The sequence below is a fragment of the Juglans microcarpa x Juglans regia genome, chromosome 2S, assembly GCF_004785595.1.
Source record: "Juglans microcarpa x Juglans regia isolate MS1-56 chromosome 2S, Jm3101_v1.0, whole genome shotgun sequence".
Lineage (NCBI taxonomy): Eukaryota > Viridiplantae > Streptophyta > Magnoliopsida > Fagales > Juglandaceae > Juglans > Juglans microcarpa x Juglans regia.
In genome coordinates, this window is record NC_054597.1 from 12543175 (window position 1) to 12557236 (window position 14062).

General features: G+C 36.2%; 3 protein-coding genes across 3 annotated transcripts; 2 read left to right on the forward strand and 1 right to left on the reverse strand.

Annotated features, from left to right (window-relative positions):
* Positions 1 to 3060: 3060 nt before the first annotated feature.
* On the reverse strand, positions 3061 to 3522 carry LOC121253366 (uncharacterized mitochondrial protein AtMg01250-like). Its single transcript, XM_041153389.1, has one exon. It carries the CDS (start codon positions 3520 to 3522, stop codon positions 3061 to 3063), a length of 462 nt encoding a protein of 153 aa, XP_041009323.1.
* A 6245-nt stretch (positions 3523 to 9767) lies between these two features.
* LOC121253367 lies at positions 9768 to 10499 on the forward strand. Its single transcript, XM_041153390.1, has 3 exons — positions 9768 to 9883; positions 10038 to 10138; positions 10316 to 10499. Exons 1-3 carry the CDS (start codon positions 9803 to 9805, stop codon positions 10497 to 10499), a joined length of 366 nt encoding a protein of 121 aa, XP_041009324.1. The 5' UTR covers positions 9768 to 9802.
* A 950-nt stretch (positions 10500 to 11449) lies between these two features.
* LOC121252595 (vascular-related unknown protein 1-like) lies at positions 11450 to 12846 on the forward strand. Its single transcript, XM_041152316.1, has 3 exons — positions 11450 to 12084; positions 12203 to 12241; positions 12397 to 12846. Exons 1-3 carry the CDS (start codon positions 11773 to 11775, stop codon positions 12565 to 12567), a joined length of 522 nt encoding a protein of 173 aa, XP_041008250.1. The 5' UTR covers positions 11450 to 11772; the 3' UTR covers positions 12568 to 12846.
* The last annotated feature ends 1216 nt before the right edge of the window (positions 12847 to 14062 follow it).

Genomic DNA, 14062 nt, shown 5'->3' on the forward strand with positions numbered 1-14062 from the left:
ACGTGAGTGTGTGTGTGAGAGAGAGAGAGAGAGAGACACTGATGAGAGAGAGAGACATAGGAGGAGAGAGGACTTATCAAAGGTGAGTGGAGCTGCAACCTGCTGAGGCAGTGTGGCTATTGCTGAACCATCACAAATGATGAGAGAGAGATGAGAGGGAGAGAAAGAGAGGGGCGAGAGATCGAGGGAGTGAAAAAAGAGATGTTGGGGGTGGATGTAAGAGACAAGGAAGAGAAAAGAGAGAATTAGCCCGGTTTGGATACATAAAAGCATCTCATCTCATTATTACAACTTTCTCAAACTCTCACACAAAATTTAATAAATAATTCAACTTTAACAAAATATCTCATCGATCATCTGAACTGTGTAACCAAACGTGTTCTTAAAATTTGAGGCTCATCCAAAACTACACTTTTTTTTTTTTTTTTTTTTTGAACTAGCTGGATGGATCTTCAAGGGACTTGGGCTTGGGCCCTACGGATCGGGTATGACAGTACAATTGTTTGTAATGATTTTATTTTCATTGAAAATTTAATTATTTTTTTGTAACCATGTACAACTCTACAAATACTCATCATTAGCAACGAAATTATCATCATTTCAAAATATATGGTTACAAAATTAAGTACAGAAGAAAGTTACTACAATTTGTTAAAAATCTCACAAAATATTTTTAAATTTAACACCAATATTATGTAATTTCGCGAGTGGTACTCCAGTTCATTATCCCTACTGCACATGATTAAGTTCATAACACATTTTTTTTTATAACATCTGATCTCCCAAACTCCATGAAGGAGTACGAACGAAGTCATCAATAATAGTAATGAAAGTAATCGAATCATTGGATAATCAGTTAATTATCGTGGTGGTGTTAATTGTAAATAATAAGAAGATATAAGGGTTTTGCTTGAAACAAAGCAATTGAGATCGACTTCTAACTTTCATGGCCGGTCTGATCATTCTTATGAAAAAAGTTGGTATAAGAAAGAGTTAACCAAGAATTTCCCATATTATATATATCATGTGTTAATTAGAATTTTATCGCAAAGTCGATCGAGCAAGATCAGTTTGCGCAAACTTCATTTCTGTTTTCGATTTTATAGCTAGCTAGGATTCTTAATGAAACCGTCGTTGCAGGACATATGTCTCGTGAAATCCCAAATACTTGATCAATAGATTGGTTGGCAGCTTGTGGGTTCCACTCTTTGATTTTATTGATGGTTTGGGGACAAAGGAAGGTAGATCGACAAATTCTCAACGTTACAAGAGGACGTGTGTAACGATTGAGTAATGGATGGCGATAGGACGATGTACAGATGCATGGCGGATTTGCAATTTTTTCTTCCAGCCATAATTAAATTACGAGGAAAGTGGATGAGGAGAAGAGCTGAGAAACAAGTAAAATGATTTGTTCTTGTAGGAGATGCACAGGGGATAATTCAAGCAGTCCAAAGTAAAGATGAAAATCTAGCATGCATGGTATGGACAAATCATAGAAGACCTGAGGTGAGGAAAGCTGTAATACAAATCTTGTGGTTTTTTAGGCTTGTTTAGAGGTTATTGGTTTTATTATATAGGCCTGTTTAGTCTTGCTCTTATTGTAGGCTTGTTTTTAGTTTGTTTACCTGCTTTATGTTTGTTGGTTTGTATTTGGGAGGGTTTTATTTGCTTATTTGTAATCTCCCAGATGCTTCGTTTGTAACATGGTCTTCCTCCGCTATAAGTGAGGGCATATTAATAAACTTGAGATGGGGCCGCTATGTGTAGCTACCGGCTCTTCTTAAAAAAAAAAATTGAACAAATCAGCATGGTCAACCAACTTTGTCTACAAAGAACTAGGGAATTGAGTAGCTCATCAGCTTGCAAAAGCTGGCTCTGAAAAATCATGGAGAACACTGTGGGATTGAAGAAGGACCAAGCTCTATACTTTTTTTTTTTTTGATAGGAACAGAAAATTTCATTAATAAAATAAATTTTACAGACATTTTTCAAACCAAATAGCTTGAGAAATAAAGTCTGGAAAACAATCCCACCACTTTGAGATATCTCAACATTCCAAGCAAACCGGGCAAGTTTGTGAGCAACCCGATTGCCTTCTCTATACACATGTTGTATTTTGCACACTGCATATAACCCTTGAAGCTTTCTAATTTCATGTACAAAAGGTCTAACAAAGCACCACTTTCAAGTTCATTATTAAGCACTTGCATAGCCATCAAGCAATCTGACTCAATCAATATTCTTTGGATTCCCATGTGAGCAAACAACTGTAAGGCTCGTAGGATTGCTAATAATTCAATAGCTTCAACATATTTTACTTCATACTCTATCTTGCTAGCTGCCAACATAACATCACCCTTCCCATCTCTAAGCACCAACCCCACCCCTGCTCTATTGATCTCACCAAAAACAACTTCATCTACATTCAATTTCAACCAATCTCTAGGTGGAGGCTTCCATTCATAGTAAGCTCGAACCATAGTCTTAGGCAATTGCTTCAGATCTATGAATGACCTTTGAACAGAAATGAGTGGAAAGTTTAGTGTAACCAGACTTGGATTGAAGAGAGCTCAAAGCTGTTCCACTTGCCATCCTCTGGTAACATGATCTATTTAGCTTTCCACAGGGGCTTCTCTAAACTCATCCATAATAAAAATGTCTTCCTGCATGAATGATTGGTGACTTGGGATCCAAGGGTCCTCCTATAGCTTAGCAGTTTTACCATCCCCTATCCTCCATGTACAAGCTTGACTCAACAGTTTCTTAGCCTCCCAAATTTCTCACCAGGCAAAGGATGGTCTTTTACCTAGACCAGCTTTCAAAAAGACTTCAATGGGAAAATATTTTGTTAAGAAACTGAATTAAGCATAGACCAGTAGGTAAAAGAAAACAACTCATTGAGTATGTAGGAATTGAAAAGGCCACTACTTTGATCAAAATTTCTCTCACCACCTTGTGAAAGCAAATTTTCCTTCCAACATTGGAGTTTCTGCCTTACCTTTTGCTTTATTTTAGAGAAAGCCTTTGTTTTAGATCTACCAAGAACAGGAGGTAGCCTTAAATACTTTCATATTGTTGCACCCCATTCACACTCCATAGCTGCAATAACTCATTTTTTTTGTCAACTGAAACATTTCCACTAAAAATCATTGCAGTTTTCTCCCTATTAATCTTTTGACCAAAGGCCTGCTCATATCTTGCCAACAGTGCTTGAATCTTCCTATTTTCCTCCACATCAGCCTTACACACACTATCATCTGCAAAAAGTAGGTGGTTAATGTAGGGAGCACTTATGCAAATTTTAATGCCAGAGATATCATGGTTAATGGCAGCATCTTTCAATAAAGAGATAAGCCCCTCACTACACAACAAGAACATATAAGGGGACAAAGGGTCCCCTTGTCTAATTCCTCTACTTGGAACTATATGACCCATTGGTTCACCATTTACCAAAACTAAAAAAGATGCAGTTTGAATACAACCCGTAATCAATTCAATCAACTTTGAATCAAAGCCCATAATACTCATCACTTCTTTCAAAAAACCGCACTCAACTCGATCGTATGCTTTACTCATATCAATTTTAAGAGACATATAGCCTTTTTTTTCCTTCTTCTTCATCTTCAAATAATGGACCAGCTCATAGGTTTGTCTGTGATTAGTCTACCAGGAGCAAAAGCACACTAAGAATCTGAGATAATGTGAGGCAACACCTTCTTAAGTCTATTAGCAATGACTTTTGATATCAATTTTATAGACCACATTGCATAGACTAATTGGTCTAATATCTGCTACTTTCACATGGTTTTTCTTCTTTGGAATTAATGAAATAAAAGTATGATTCAAGGCTTCAAAAACCTCAGCTCCTGTGTATATCTTAGATAAGTCAGTATTCATTTCACTGGTCACCTTCCCTGCCAAGACCCCCAAAAAATCACTAGCACCTCTTTGATTTGATGCAGTAAATAAGTTCTGAAAATAGTCAATGATCAAATTATCCCTCAGCTCCCCTTCCGGCCATGCCCCCTCCTCATTCTAAAGTTTCCCAACTTGTTTTTTCTTCTTTCTGTGAGATGCTTTGATATGGAAAAATTTTGAGTTTTGGTTCCCCTCTATGACGCCCCGACTCCCACGTACAAGAACACGGGAATCGTGACGTCAGGATGATGACAACACGGGTCACGCATCCCAACGAAATGTGCTCAATTGTGTGCAACATGCAAAAGTGCACAGTAAAAATCGCAGCGAATAATATAAATAAGTCATTTAAGTACCAGAAGTTTAAATACAAATATTCAAAACAAATCATCTTTAAAAAGTTATACAGTCATCCCAAAATATATTACAAAGGCAAATACATAAATAATTGATAAAATAAATCTCGATATACGGGAGCAATCCCAGATCACTCCTCCAACGGAGCCAAGGTAAGGCTCGTCATCCTCATCTGCATCAAAATCTGCGATACCATAAAATGGTACCACAGATAAGTAATAATCCAAATAACTCTCGGGATAAAAACGCATTAATGCAACCAACAAATAGATCCCAAAACCTCATTTTTCCCGAAAATGATTATTTTCCAACACACGCCAAAATCCCAATTTGGCCCAAAAATATAATCCGTCATTTTTTCAGAAAATGATTTACACAAAAATCAATCATTTATCGGACACTGTAGGCGGGAATCGCAGGCAGGACTATACCACCATCCCTACTGCGTGCACCGTAGGCGGGAATCACAGACGGGACACAACCATCATCCCTACCGCGTGCACCGTAGGCGGGAATCACAAGCGGGACTCTATCACCATCCCTACAGTTCCTTTCCACACAATGAATACTTATCAGAGCACTGTAGGTAGGAATCACAGGCGGGACTATACCACCATCCCTACTGCGTGCACCGTAGGCGAGAATCGCAGGCGGGACTCTACCATCATCCCTGCTTACCACCATCCATACAGTCTCTTTTCTTTTTTCTCAAACCAGTCAATCCAATCATTTCAAACACACTCAGAATCATTTCACATGAAAATCCAATTTTGAAATAAACACATGAAAACTTAGTTTTTAATAAATACATGAACATGAATGTATGTACACGAAAACCCAGTTTCATTTACAAACATGATCATGCGTGCAATATGCCATGTACATGAACAACGCCATAACAACAACCAACAATGCAAACCAAACACACAACAACTACGTCCACAATCCATCCGACTCCCGAACTCCTCAGACTCAGTCCTGCATAACCAACCAGTTTACAGATAAAATGAGTTAGTGTAAAAATACACTAAAATCACGAAAGTTTTTTGAAAAAATACTTACAGTACTATATTATAATTTTCAAAGGATCACGGAGGTGTAAAAGGTGGCGACACAGCAACGTAACAGTGTAAAATACACTGTCTCAAAAATCCACTTTTGAACGGGGACAAATCAAGACCCGAAATTGATAGGGTAGGGCTTAGGGATGTCGGTGAAGCTAGTGGTAGTGGTGGTTTGCGGTGGGTGGAGGCGTAGAGGGTGGTTTTAGGCCAAAATGTCCATATCGGAGATGGAGATAGATAGGCTTCACCGGTGGTAGATCAGAGCTGGGAATGAGTGCATTAGATTGCTAGGAGGTCGAGAATGAAGTGGTGAAGAAATGGTGGCCGGAGGAGGCGCAACGGCGCAAGGAATGTCGCGGTTTTGAGGAGCTCGTGGTGGCTAACGGCGGCGCGAGGGAGGCTGCAATTGGAGGGAGGTGGTCGCCGGAGGGACGGGTGGTGCCGGCCAAGGCGGCGCGGCGGCGGGGCGGCGTGGGCTGGGGAAGAGAAGAAAACGAGCGGAGAGGGGGAGTGCCGGTCGCGCGCGCACGGGTCGAGAAAGAAAGAAGAAAAAGAAATGGAGAAAAAGAAAAGAAAAATGGGAAAAAGAAAAGTGAAGGGAAAGAAATGAGGTCCAATCTTTATATCTTGGGTCACAAAAATGATCGAACGAAAATAATTTCAAAACAGTAAGTTAAATAAAATAATTTAAACGTAATGATAAAATGAAGATAAAATAATTAAATCTAACAATCAATTAATTTAAAATAAAGAATAATTTAAATGCATCACAATAATAAATATTGAGAAAACATAACAAATTAATTTTCACAATTTAAAGATTATAAAATAAACCATTTAAAATATCCGATAATTTTAAAACAAGAGAATAAATTTTTGAATTAATAAAAATAATCATTCAATAAAAATATACTAAAATACAAGGTGTTACACCCTCTCTTAAAATAATGCCTTAGATCTTAGCTTTGTACTGAATGACAAACTCTGTATTGTTGATTCTTAATGCAATGAAAAGGCTTTGTTAAAAAAAAAAAAAAGGTATAATGGTCAGATAACATATCAGATTGGTAGCAAAAAAACTAAAGAGTTTGATTGCCCCACGAAGGTCTCATATTGTCCTTGTGTGCATGGGTGACGATGTGTGACCCTCACATGTTGATGATGCGTTATTGTCAATGAAGGCTAGCCATGGTAGAGCTCTAGGTATAGATAATTTCAATATTTATGGGGCGCATGTTAAATGAAGATGAATAGACAATCATAGATATAGCCTCTAAAACTTGAATGCAAATTAAGACAAACAAGCAAAAACAAGAGGGAAGAAAAAAGAAATAAAGGGGTGAAGATCAAAACAGTTAAGATCAAAGTATGGGGGCGTGTTTTCCCTTTTCTACACTGACGTTAAAAGTGATAGAAAATATAAAAGAAAAATAGGACTCGAAATGGAAAGAGGAGAGAGGAGGATGACGAGTGAGAGACTTTGCGGGCTAGATCTTTACTGTTATCAAGTGTTATTGAATACAAACATAGGTACGTTTTTTTTTTTTTTTTATATATATATAAAGAGCCAGTAGCCACACACATAGCGGCCCTGTCCTAAATTTATTAATTAGTCCTCATTTATGGCGAAGGAATACCGTAGTAACATTATTACACTTGGGGGCTTACATGATAAACGCAATAAACTAACTCAAAACCAAGTGACAAAATAAACTAAAACAAAACCTAACAAGCCTAAGCCAAACAACTATCAAAACTCGAAAAAACTAAACAAGCCTGAAGAAAGCAACAACGAAAGCAAGAAAAAGATTAGCGACAGCGTAACAAGGGAATACCCAGCTTGTCCAAGCGGATTAGACCTCTCAGCAACCTTGGCACTTCCTTAATCACTTGCTGCTCCATGTGATGACCAAGCGAACCATACTTAGCAAGTCAATCAGCAGCTTTATTACCACATGACAAATCGAGCAGACCATCGAATCCAAGAGACCAATAATCTCCTCCCAAAAATCCTCAAGATACCAAACCCCACATTGCCGTTGTTTCCACCACAAAACCACCACTAATAAGTCAATTTCAACTTCCACGTAGCCAATTCTCAGAGCTTTGCAAGCTTTAAGGCTATACAGCAGAGCTAATAATTATGTTCTATTATTCGAACCAACCCCAAGAGGAAAGGCAAAGCATCAAGTAAATTACCATGATCATCTCTGATAATACCACCCGCCTCAAACGGCCTAGGATTCCCAAAGCTACTACTGTCAGTGTTTAACTTAAAACGACCCTGAGAGGGTTTGCGCCAGGCCACCAATCTCGAGCATCGCCTTTGCGAAACAAGAGGCAAGATAAGTAAGGATTGTAAAATCTGAAAATCATGCCTAGAGCATTTCGAAACTTTGTGAATGTCCTGGCAGATTGAGCGAATCTCATGAACAATCGAGTGTCAAACCAAATTAAAAGGCTCAAGTTGTCCTTCCATGCGAGCAACACATCTACGATGCAAAAGATGCCAAGAAAAAAGAGAAAGAAGTAGGCCCACAATAGTACCAACCTGACAAGAGGAAGATGCTCAACGAAACCAAAGGGATACTGTCTCTTTCCAATTACCACTAAGCGGTAACCCAAATATAGCTCCACAATAGCACCAGATCTGCGCAGCAAAATCCCCTCGACAATACCTATTTATAGTGAAATTACATGAAAATGAAGTAAAAGTAAGTATTTTGAACATTATAAAAAATTAAATCTCTTGATTTGATAATTAAAAAATCAATTCAAATAATTAGTTATGATAATATCACATCAGATTTTTGATTTGATAATATCTCTAACATATTCTTTGATATTATCTCTAAGAAGGATGGCAGAGTGTTTGCTCTCTAGAAACTCCACGGAGAAGGAGTTAGCATGCATTCACTTCACACCCAATCTTAATTTGTACGTAGATCGAAGTTGTTAGTAGTCATGTTAATCATACATGTGTGTAATTAATGTGCAACTTAATTTGCATTGCTAACTAGAGAATTAAGTTATCTTGTAAGAATAGGACTATTATATAAAAAGCCATGATCCTCTTAATGGCTGGCACGTTCCTAGCTAGCTAGCTTGAGGATGCAGCCTGCAGGCAAGGAAAGTAAAGACAGAAGTACAGATCTACTTAGAATTGATGCACAGAACCTTATAATTAAGGACCAGTACGTATTTTGAATACGCGGGGTTATTTTATTAGATGACTAGAAATTCCTCATCGTTAATTACTGACAGTTTAAATTCTTCGCTAAACCTCACTGCGATCGAAGAAAAACGTTACAGCTGCATGCGTAATACATAGCCAGTGGAACTACTGCCGGCAAAACATGACAAAGTAGCATCGGATGATCATGGAAACCTGCCCATGTGAAGAATTTCTTGCTTGCCCACTTGTCCCTTTGTTGATACTTTCGGTATTATATAGTTTGAATTCTCGCTCTCTCTCTCTCTCTCTCTCTCTTCCGACATATACAGTTGACATAGGTTGACGCGAATCATGTCTATTGCAGTTGCAGTACCTTACATTTCTTTGACCCATGAAAACGTAACCCGGAGTGCATGCTTTTCTGACTTTTTCCAATTTCATTGAGTTATTGATGAGGGTACGTGCTGTTTTGAGTAGAACTTGCTAATGGCAACAAAATCAGTTCCTCAAATTAATGTCACATTTAATTGGGTTAGGTTTCAACTGCCCAACCAATAAATTAATAATAGGGTGAAATACGTCAACCCTAACCCGATCAGTTATGAATGAGTTGAATATTGAAATATACATCCGAAAAATCCAATAACCTAGAATAAAAAAAAAAGAATCCTATAACCTAGCTAGCTAGCTGGCTGGTAAATTTACTGAAGTATCATACTGATTTTCTTTCGAAATAATTGGACCTCTACTAATTATAATGATTGCAATTTGGTTATTAGCTCGGATTGAAATTTTCTACATGCAATTTTCACGTGCACTTTAATCTCAAGAGTAATATTGTGTTTAAATATTAAACTGAGTTGAGTTGAGTTGAGATGATAAAATATTATTAGAATATTATTTTTTAATATTATTATTATTTTAAAATTTAAAAAAGTTAAATTATTTATTATATTTTGTATTAGAATTTAAAAAAATTATAATGATGAATTAAGATGAGTTGAGATGACTTTATGAAAAACCTAAATCTTATAGCCGGTCAATCTAACATAACTTTAGTCAGTCTAACATATCCCAAATAACAGCTCTCTAATATCTGAGTGACAAATAGGCTTTATAACTTAACTATCATGTGGACGCACACTAGGGGATTTGAAATTTACTCCCCTCGTCCCGCGCTCGCAAAGAAATGCACATCAGGGTTTATGGCTGCCCCTAATTTGCTCCCCTCTCGCACGGATTCGCCCAGTTCTCTTTTCGCTTTTGACCATGGCGCGGGATCCAAATGCCAGTGGTAGTGACACGGTCCCGTCGAAGGAGCCAAAGAGGAAGAAGGATTACAAAAAGGAGGAAGATCTGGTTCTTGGTGGGTTTGATTTTGTGAATTCGTGTACTGTGCTTACTACGGTTTTACAATTTTTTTCGTTTTACCCAATGCTCAGAGTTGTTTTGGGATTTCGTAGTGGAGTTTTCGTATTTTTCTAGTCTTGAAAACTTAAAATGCATGGTGGGTTTCGTAGTCGGATGAAGATTTAGCGTTGAAACAACAATTAGAGTTGTATGTGGAAAGGGTTCAGGATCCTGATCCTGGATTGCATAAGGTTGCACTTGAGAGCATGAGGTATTCCATCTTTTCTTGTCATATTTCCTTCTTCTTTAGGCTTAGAATTTGTGAAGTTTTTATTTGGTTAGGGTTTAAAATTATTTAATAATTTTTACCCCTTTTTTCAACTATTCATGCATTTTCTTCATTTATGTGACTCATTTTATTTTGTTGGTTGTTTTGGTTCTTCAAAGGGGTTCACATTTGGGCTTATAGATTGATGTGGAAGTTGTGGGTGACGGAGATGGTGGACAACGGATGGTGCGAAATTAATGGTGGGCGAAGGACTAGTGGCAGCAGAACTGATGCACGACAGATCAACTGGTGTCATGCGGTGGTGCAAATTAAACAACAGAGATGGTGCAAATCGGCAGTCTGAAATTCGGAAGAGGGCTTTTGGCCGACGGAAAGCTTCTCTTCGATTTCTATTATGCTTCTGAGAGCTTACTATACATGAGTGATTTAGATTGATGAGTTGAGATAGTTTATGAATAATAAAATAAAAATTGAATTATTTATTATATTTTATATGAGAATATGGAAAAATTATTTTGAAATTTAAAAAAGTTAAATTATTTATTATATTTTCTATAAAAATTTGAGAAAATTGTAATGATAAGATGAGATGAGATGAATTGATATAAATTTTAAATATAAATAAGGCTACAGTGTAATCAGGCTACAATTTCTATAGAATTACTGACGTGCCAGAATATTAATGGAGGTTGTTCATTCCATACCTTCGAATGAACCGCTTTAAAGCGGAACTCTAATCTCTCAATGTACGTACAAGCAAGATATTTTACTAGTGTACGTACCAGCTTTCTAGGGAAAATGATTTGATCCTCAACAACTTCTTATTCAAATATGAAGATCTCTCAAGTAGGATAAATAAATGCATTAAATGAGATCTACATGATCAGTACTTTTCGATCCTATATACTTACCTGATTTTATTTCTGACATCCGATAAAATAATTAGCAGTGCCCGGCCGGCGCTTTGAAACAAGAATATCTATGTTTTCGGCAGCATGAACTGAAAGGTGATATGTAGCTGAGGTCATGATCACGCTCAACAACATCATCATCATCATCATCCTAAACAGGAATACTGAATTTGACTTAGTTTACCAATCCCTATCCCCCCCAAGTCCAATATGGGTTTGCTAGGCAATTTGATCCTGAAGCCAACTTGAAGTAGTAGTTTTCTCAGGCCTCATGTATTCAGGTAGAATTTGTCAACGTTGCTGACACGATTCAAGCTTTTGTTCTGCGCTTTTCTTATTGACTGATCATCATTTATTGATATGGCTGAAAGGAAAGTTCTAACAAAGAAATTAGTAGTGTAAAAATCCCCTGATCTGAACCACAAATGTCAACCCTCCTCCCTCTCTCTCCTATTATTTTTTTTTTCTTTGCACGTTGTCTGTCTGTCTCCCTCTCAGCCTTTGGTTTTCGTTGCAACCGCTGATTAATTTCCTCAACCCCACCTGGCCCACTCACAGATTCTACAAAATGGGTTCCCTTTCCCTATTCTTTTCATCATCATTAATCTCCCATATAAATCACCCTTTACTAGAGGCTTCTCAACCGGGCCTGAAAGAACAAAAGTTTTCCTATCTTTTACTTATTTTCTTGGCGTTGAAATATTGATGGAGAATTCTTTGAGTTCATGTATTAACAAAACCATTGCTTCTAAAGGAGCCGCAGACTGCAGCCCTGAGGAAAGTGGATGGACTAAATACTTGGAAGATTTCTCAAGTTACAAAGGACATGATGATTCCTCTTCTAGTTTCCATAGCTCTTCTTTGGTCTCTGATGCTGCTTCTTCTGCTGCATGGAAGAATTCTAATAACAAGGATCTGAAGGTTCCAAAGACACTACTAGGTTTCAAGAATACAAGAGCCAAGATAATAGATGATTCTTTGGAGGATACTGCTAGCTCTCCCGTTAGTAGTCCGAAGGTCAGATATTCAGGAACCATCTTCCAACTCCATGTTTTCCCCTTCTCCTCTTCTGTTTTCCTTTTACATTTATTTTTGTTTAGCTCTTGACGTTTTCTTTAACAATGTTTGTGAACAGGTCAGTGATTTAGGACCAGTGGATATGAATCCTGTAGAGGTAAATGATCATATATATTGGATAGCAGTACTTAATTCTCTGGAATTTTCTAACTTTTATTTTGGATAGCAAATTTTTCTAGGATATTATACAAGAGTGTAGTTTTGGTGTTAGAACCTGATCATAAATTATTTTTTTTGCCGATGATTTTGTAGATGAAGGGAGGTATTTTAGAGTATTATGATCCAGAACTGCAGGCGGATGAAAGAAGTACCAGTGAAATCAACTTTGGAGGAAAGATCGATATTAATCATGATTCTAGAAATTTAAGGAAGATGGGTCTATGCTTGGTTCCTTTGTCCAAGTTAGTGAACTATTTCCGTTGACTGGCATTAAAACATCTCTCTTCTCTCTCCCGGCCCTCTCCCAGCTTGTAAAACATCTTGACATGCTAGGAAACTTCCTGCAGTCATGTTATATATATCGTTTCATGTACTATGTTCTAAGCTCATCTCTTTCGTCAACATCTGTAAATCTTTGTCCGTATGTAACTTCTGTAATATTGTTGTAATATATGGACAGAGGAGAAGATCAGGCTGATCAGACAATGTACCTCGAAGGAAGTGATGATCAATATAAATAAATAAATAAATATATGTATGTATATATATGTGTATATATATATATATATATATACCATATTTTAGGCGATACAGTTTGTTAATTCGGGGCTTAATTACAAGGATAGATAATGATCAAGAAAAAATGCCTAAAAAGGTTCATTGCAGGAGACAAACAATTTACACACAAAGAAGTAAAAGGCCAGGCTAGGGAATATATATCATTAGTTAAACTTGTGAAAATAACATATCGAATTAAATTACTACTTTTAATTAATTGATCATCACTTCCTTTCACCCGTTTTACTACATTATTTACAATTAAATTACTACACTATTTACAACTATTTTTCACCCGTTTTAAAAAAAATCACTATTCTTTTCATGATAATAATAATCGCAGACCACTATATACGATACGTAGGAATAATATATATATTATATATATATATATAAGATATTCAATTGTAATGTACTGTATATTTTTAAGAATTCTTAAGGATGCATTTTGCACCATTAGATAAAAATCAAGAAAATAGTACGTCAGGATCAGAAACCTATAAATTAATCTTTGTGAATTAACCAGTTTATGATCATGATCATATATATAATGAGGTTAAAAAACTAAAAGACGCCTAATTTTAAATAAAAGATAGTAATTTGATTAAATATATAATTTTCATTTAATAATTTATTTTTAATAAAAAAATAAAGATTTAATTAATTAGATATATTATATATAGTTCATTTAATAAGATAACATACAGCTTATTTGTAAATATTATTATCTTTTGTTTAATCATAATACAATTGGAGAGTGGATGATGATAGGGATGAGAGTAAAGTTATATCTTTGGAAATTATGTAGTATATACGTACATTATATAATTTCAACTAAAAGTTGTGCGAAATTTAATTGGGTATGTTATTTTCACATGTTTAACTATTATATAACATTAATACAAACGAGAATTAGTAAAGATCGATATTGTTCTTTCACAACACTAATTATAATTTAATAACAATGATGTGGATAGTTTATATATATATATATATATATGATGTGGTTTTGTGAGAGCAAATTAAGCTTATTGATATATATTCCCTAGCTAGCCTATTACTAATTAATTGGTTGTGCAAAATGATCAATTACTTACAACTCTTTTATTGCAATATCCTTATAACCATATATTGCATCATGGAGATCAAACTCGTAGGTACGTGTGCATGGTATTAATTATAAGCTTACTAACAAGGCGTT

Bases quoted from the DNA above. Each gene is read 5' to 3' on its own strand.
- LOC121253366 (XM_041153389.1), bottom strand. From the start codon at position 3,522: ATGGGCTTTGATTCAAAGTTGATTGAATTGATTACGGGTTGTATTCAA.
- LOC121253367 (XM_041153390.1), top strand. From the start codon at position 9,803: ATGCCAGTGGTAGTGACACGGTCCCGTCGAAGGAGCCAAAGAGGAAGA. The intron at 9,884-10,037 runs GTGGGTTTGATT...TGGGTTTCGTAG, and splicing joins GGAGGAAGATCTGGTTCTTG to TCGGATGAAGATTTAGCGTT. The intron at 10,139-10,315 runs GTATTCCATCTT...GTTCTTCAAAGG, and splicing joins GTTGCACTTGAGAGCATGAG to GGTTCACATTTGGGCTTATA.
- LOC121252595 (XM_041152316.1), top strand. From the start codon at position 11,773: ATGGAGAATTCTTTGAGTTCATGTATTAACAAAACCATTGCTTCTAAA. The intron at 12,085-12,202 runs GTCAGATATTCA...GTTTGTGAACAG, and splicing joins CTCCCGTTAGTAGTCCGAAG to GTCAGTGATTTAGGACCAGT. The intron at 12,242-12,396 runs GTAAATGATCAT...ATGATTTTGTAG, and splicing joins TGGATATGAATCCTGTAGAG to ATGAAGGGAGGTATTTTAGA.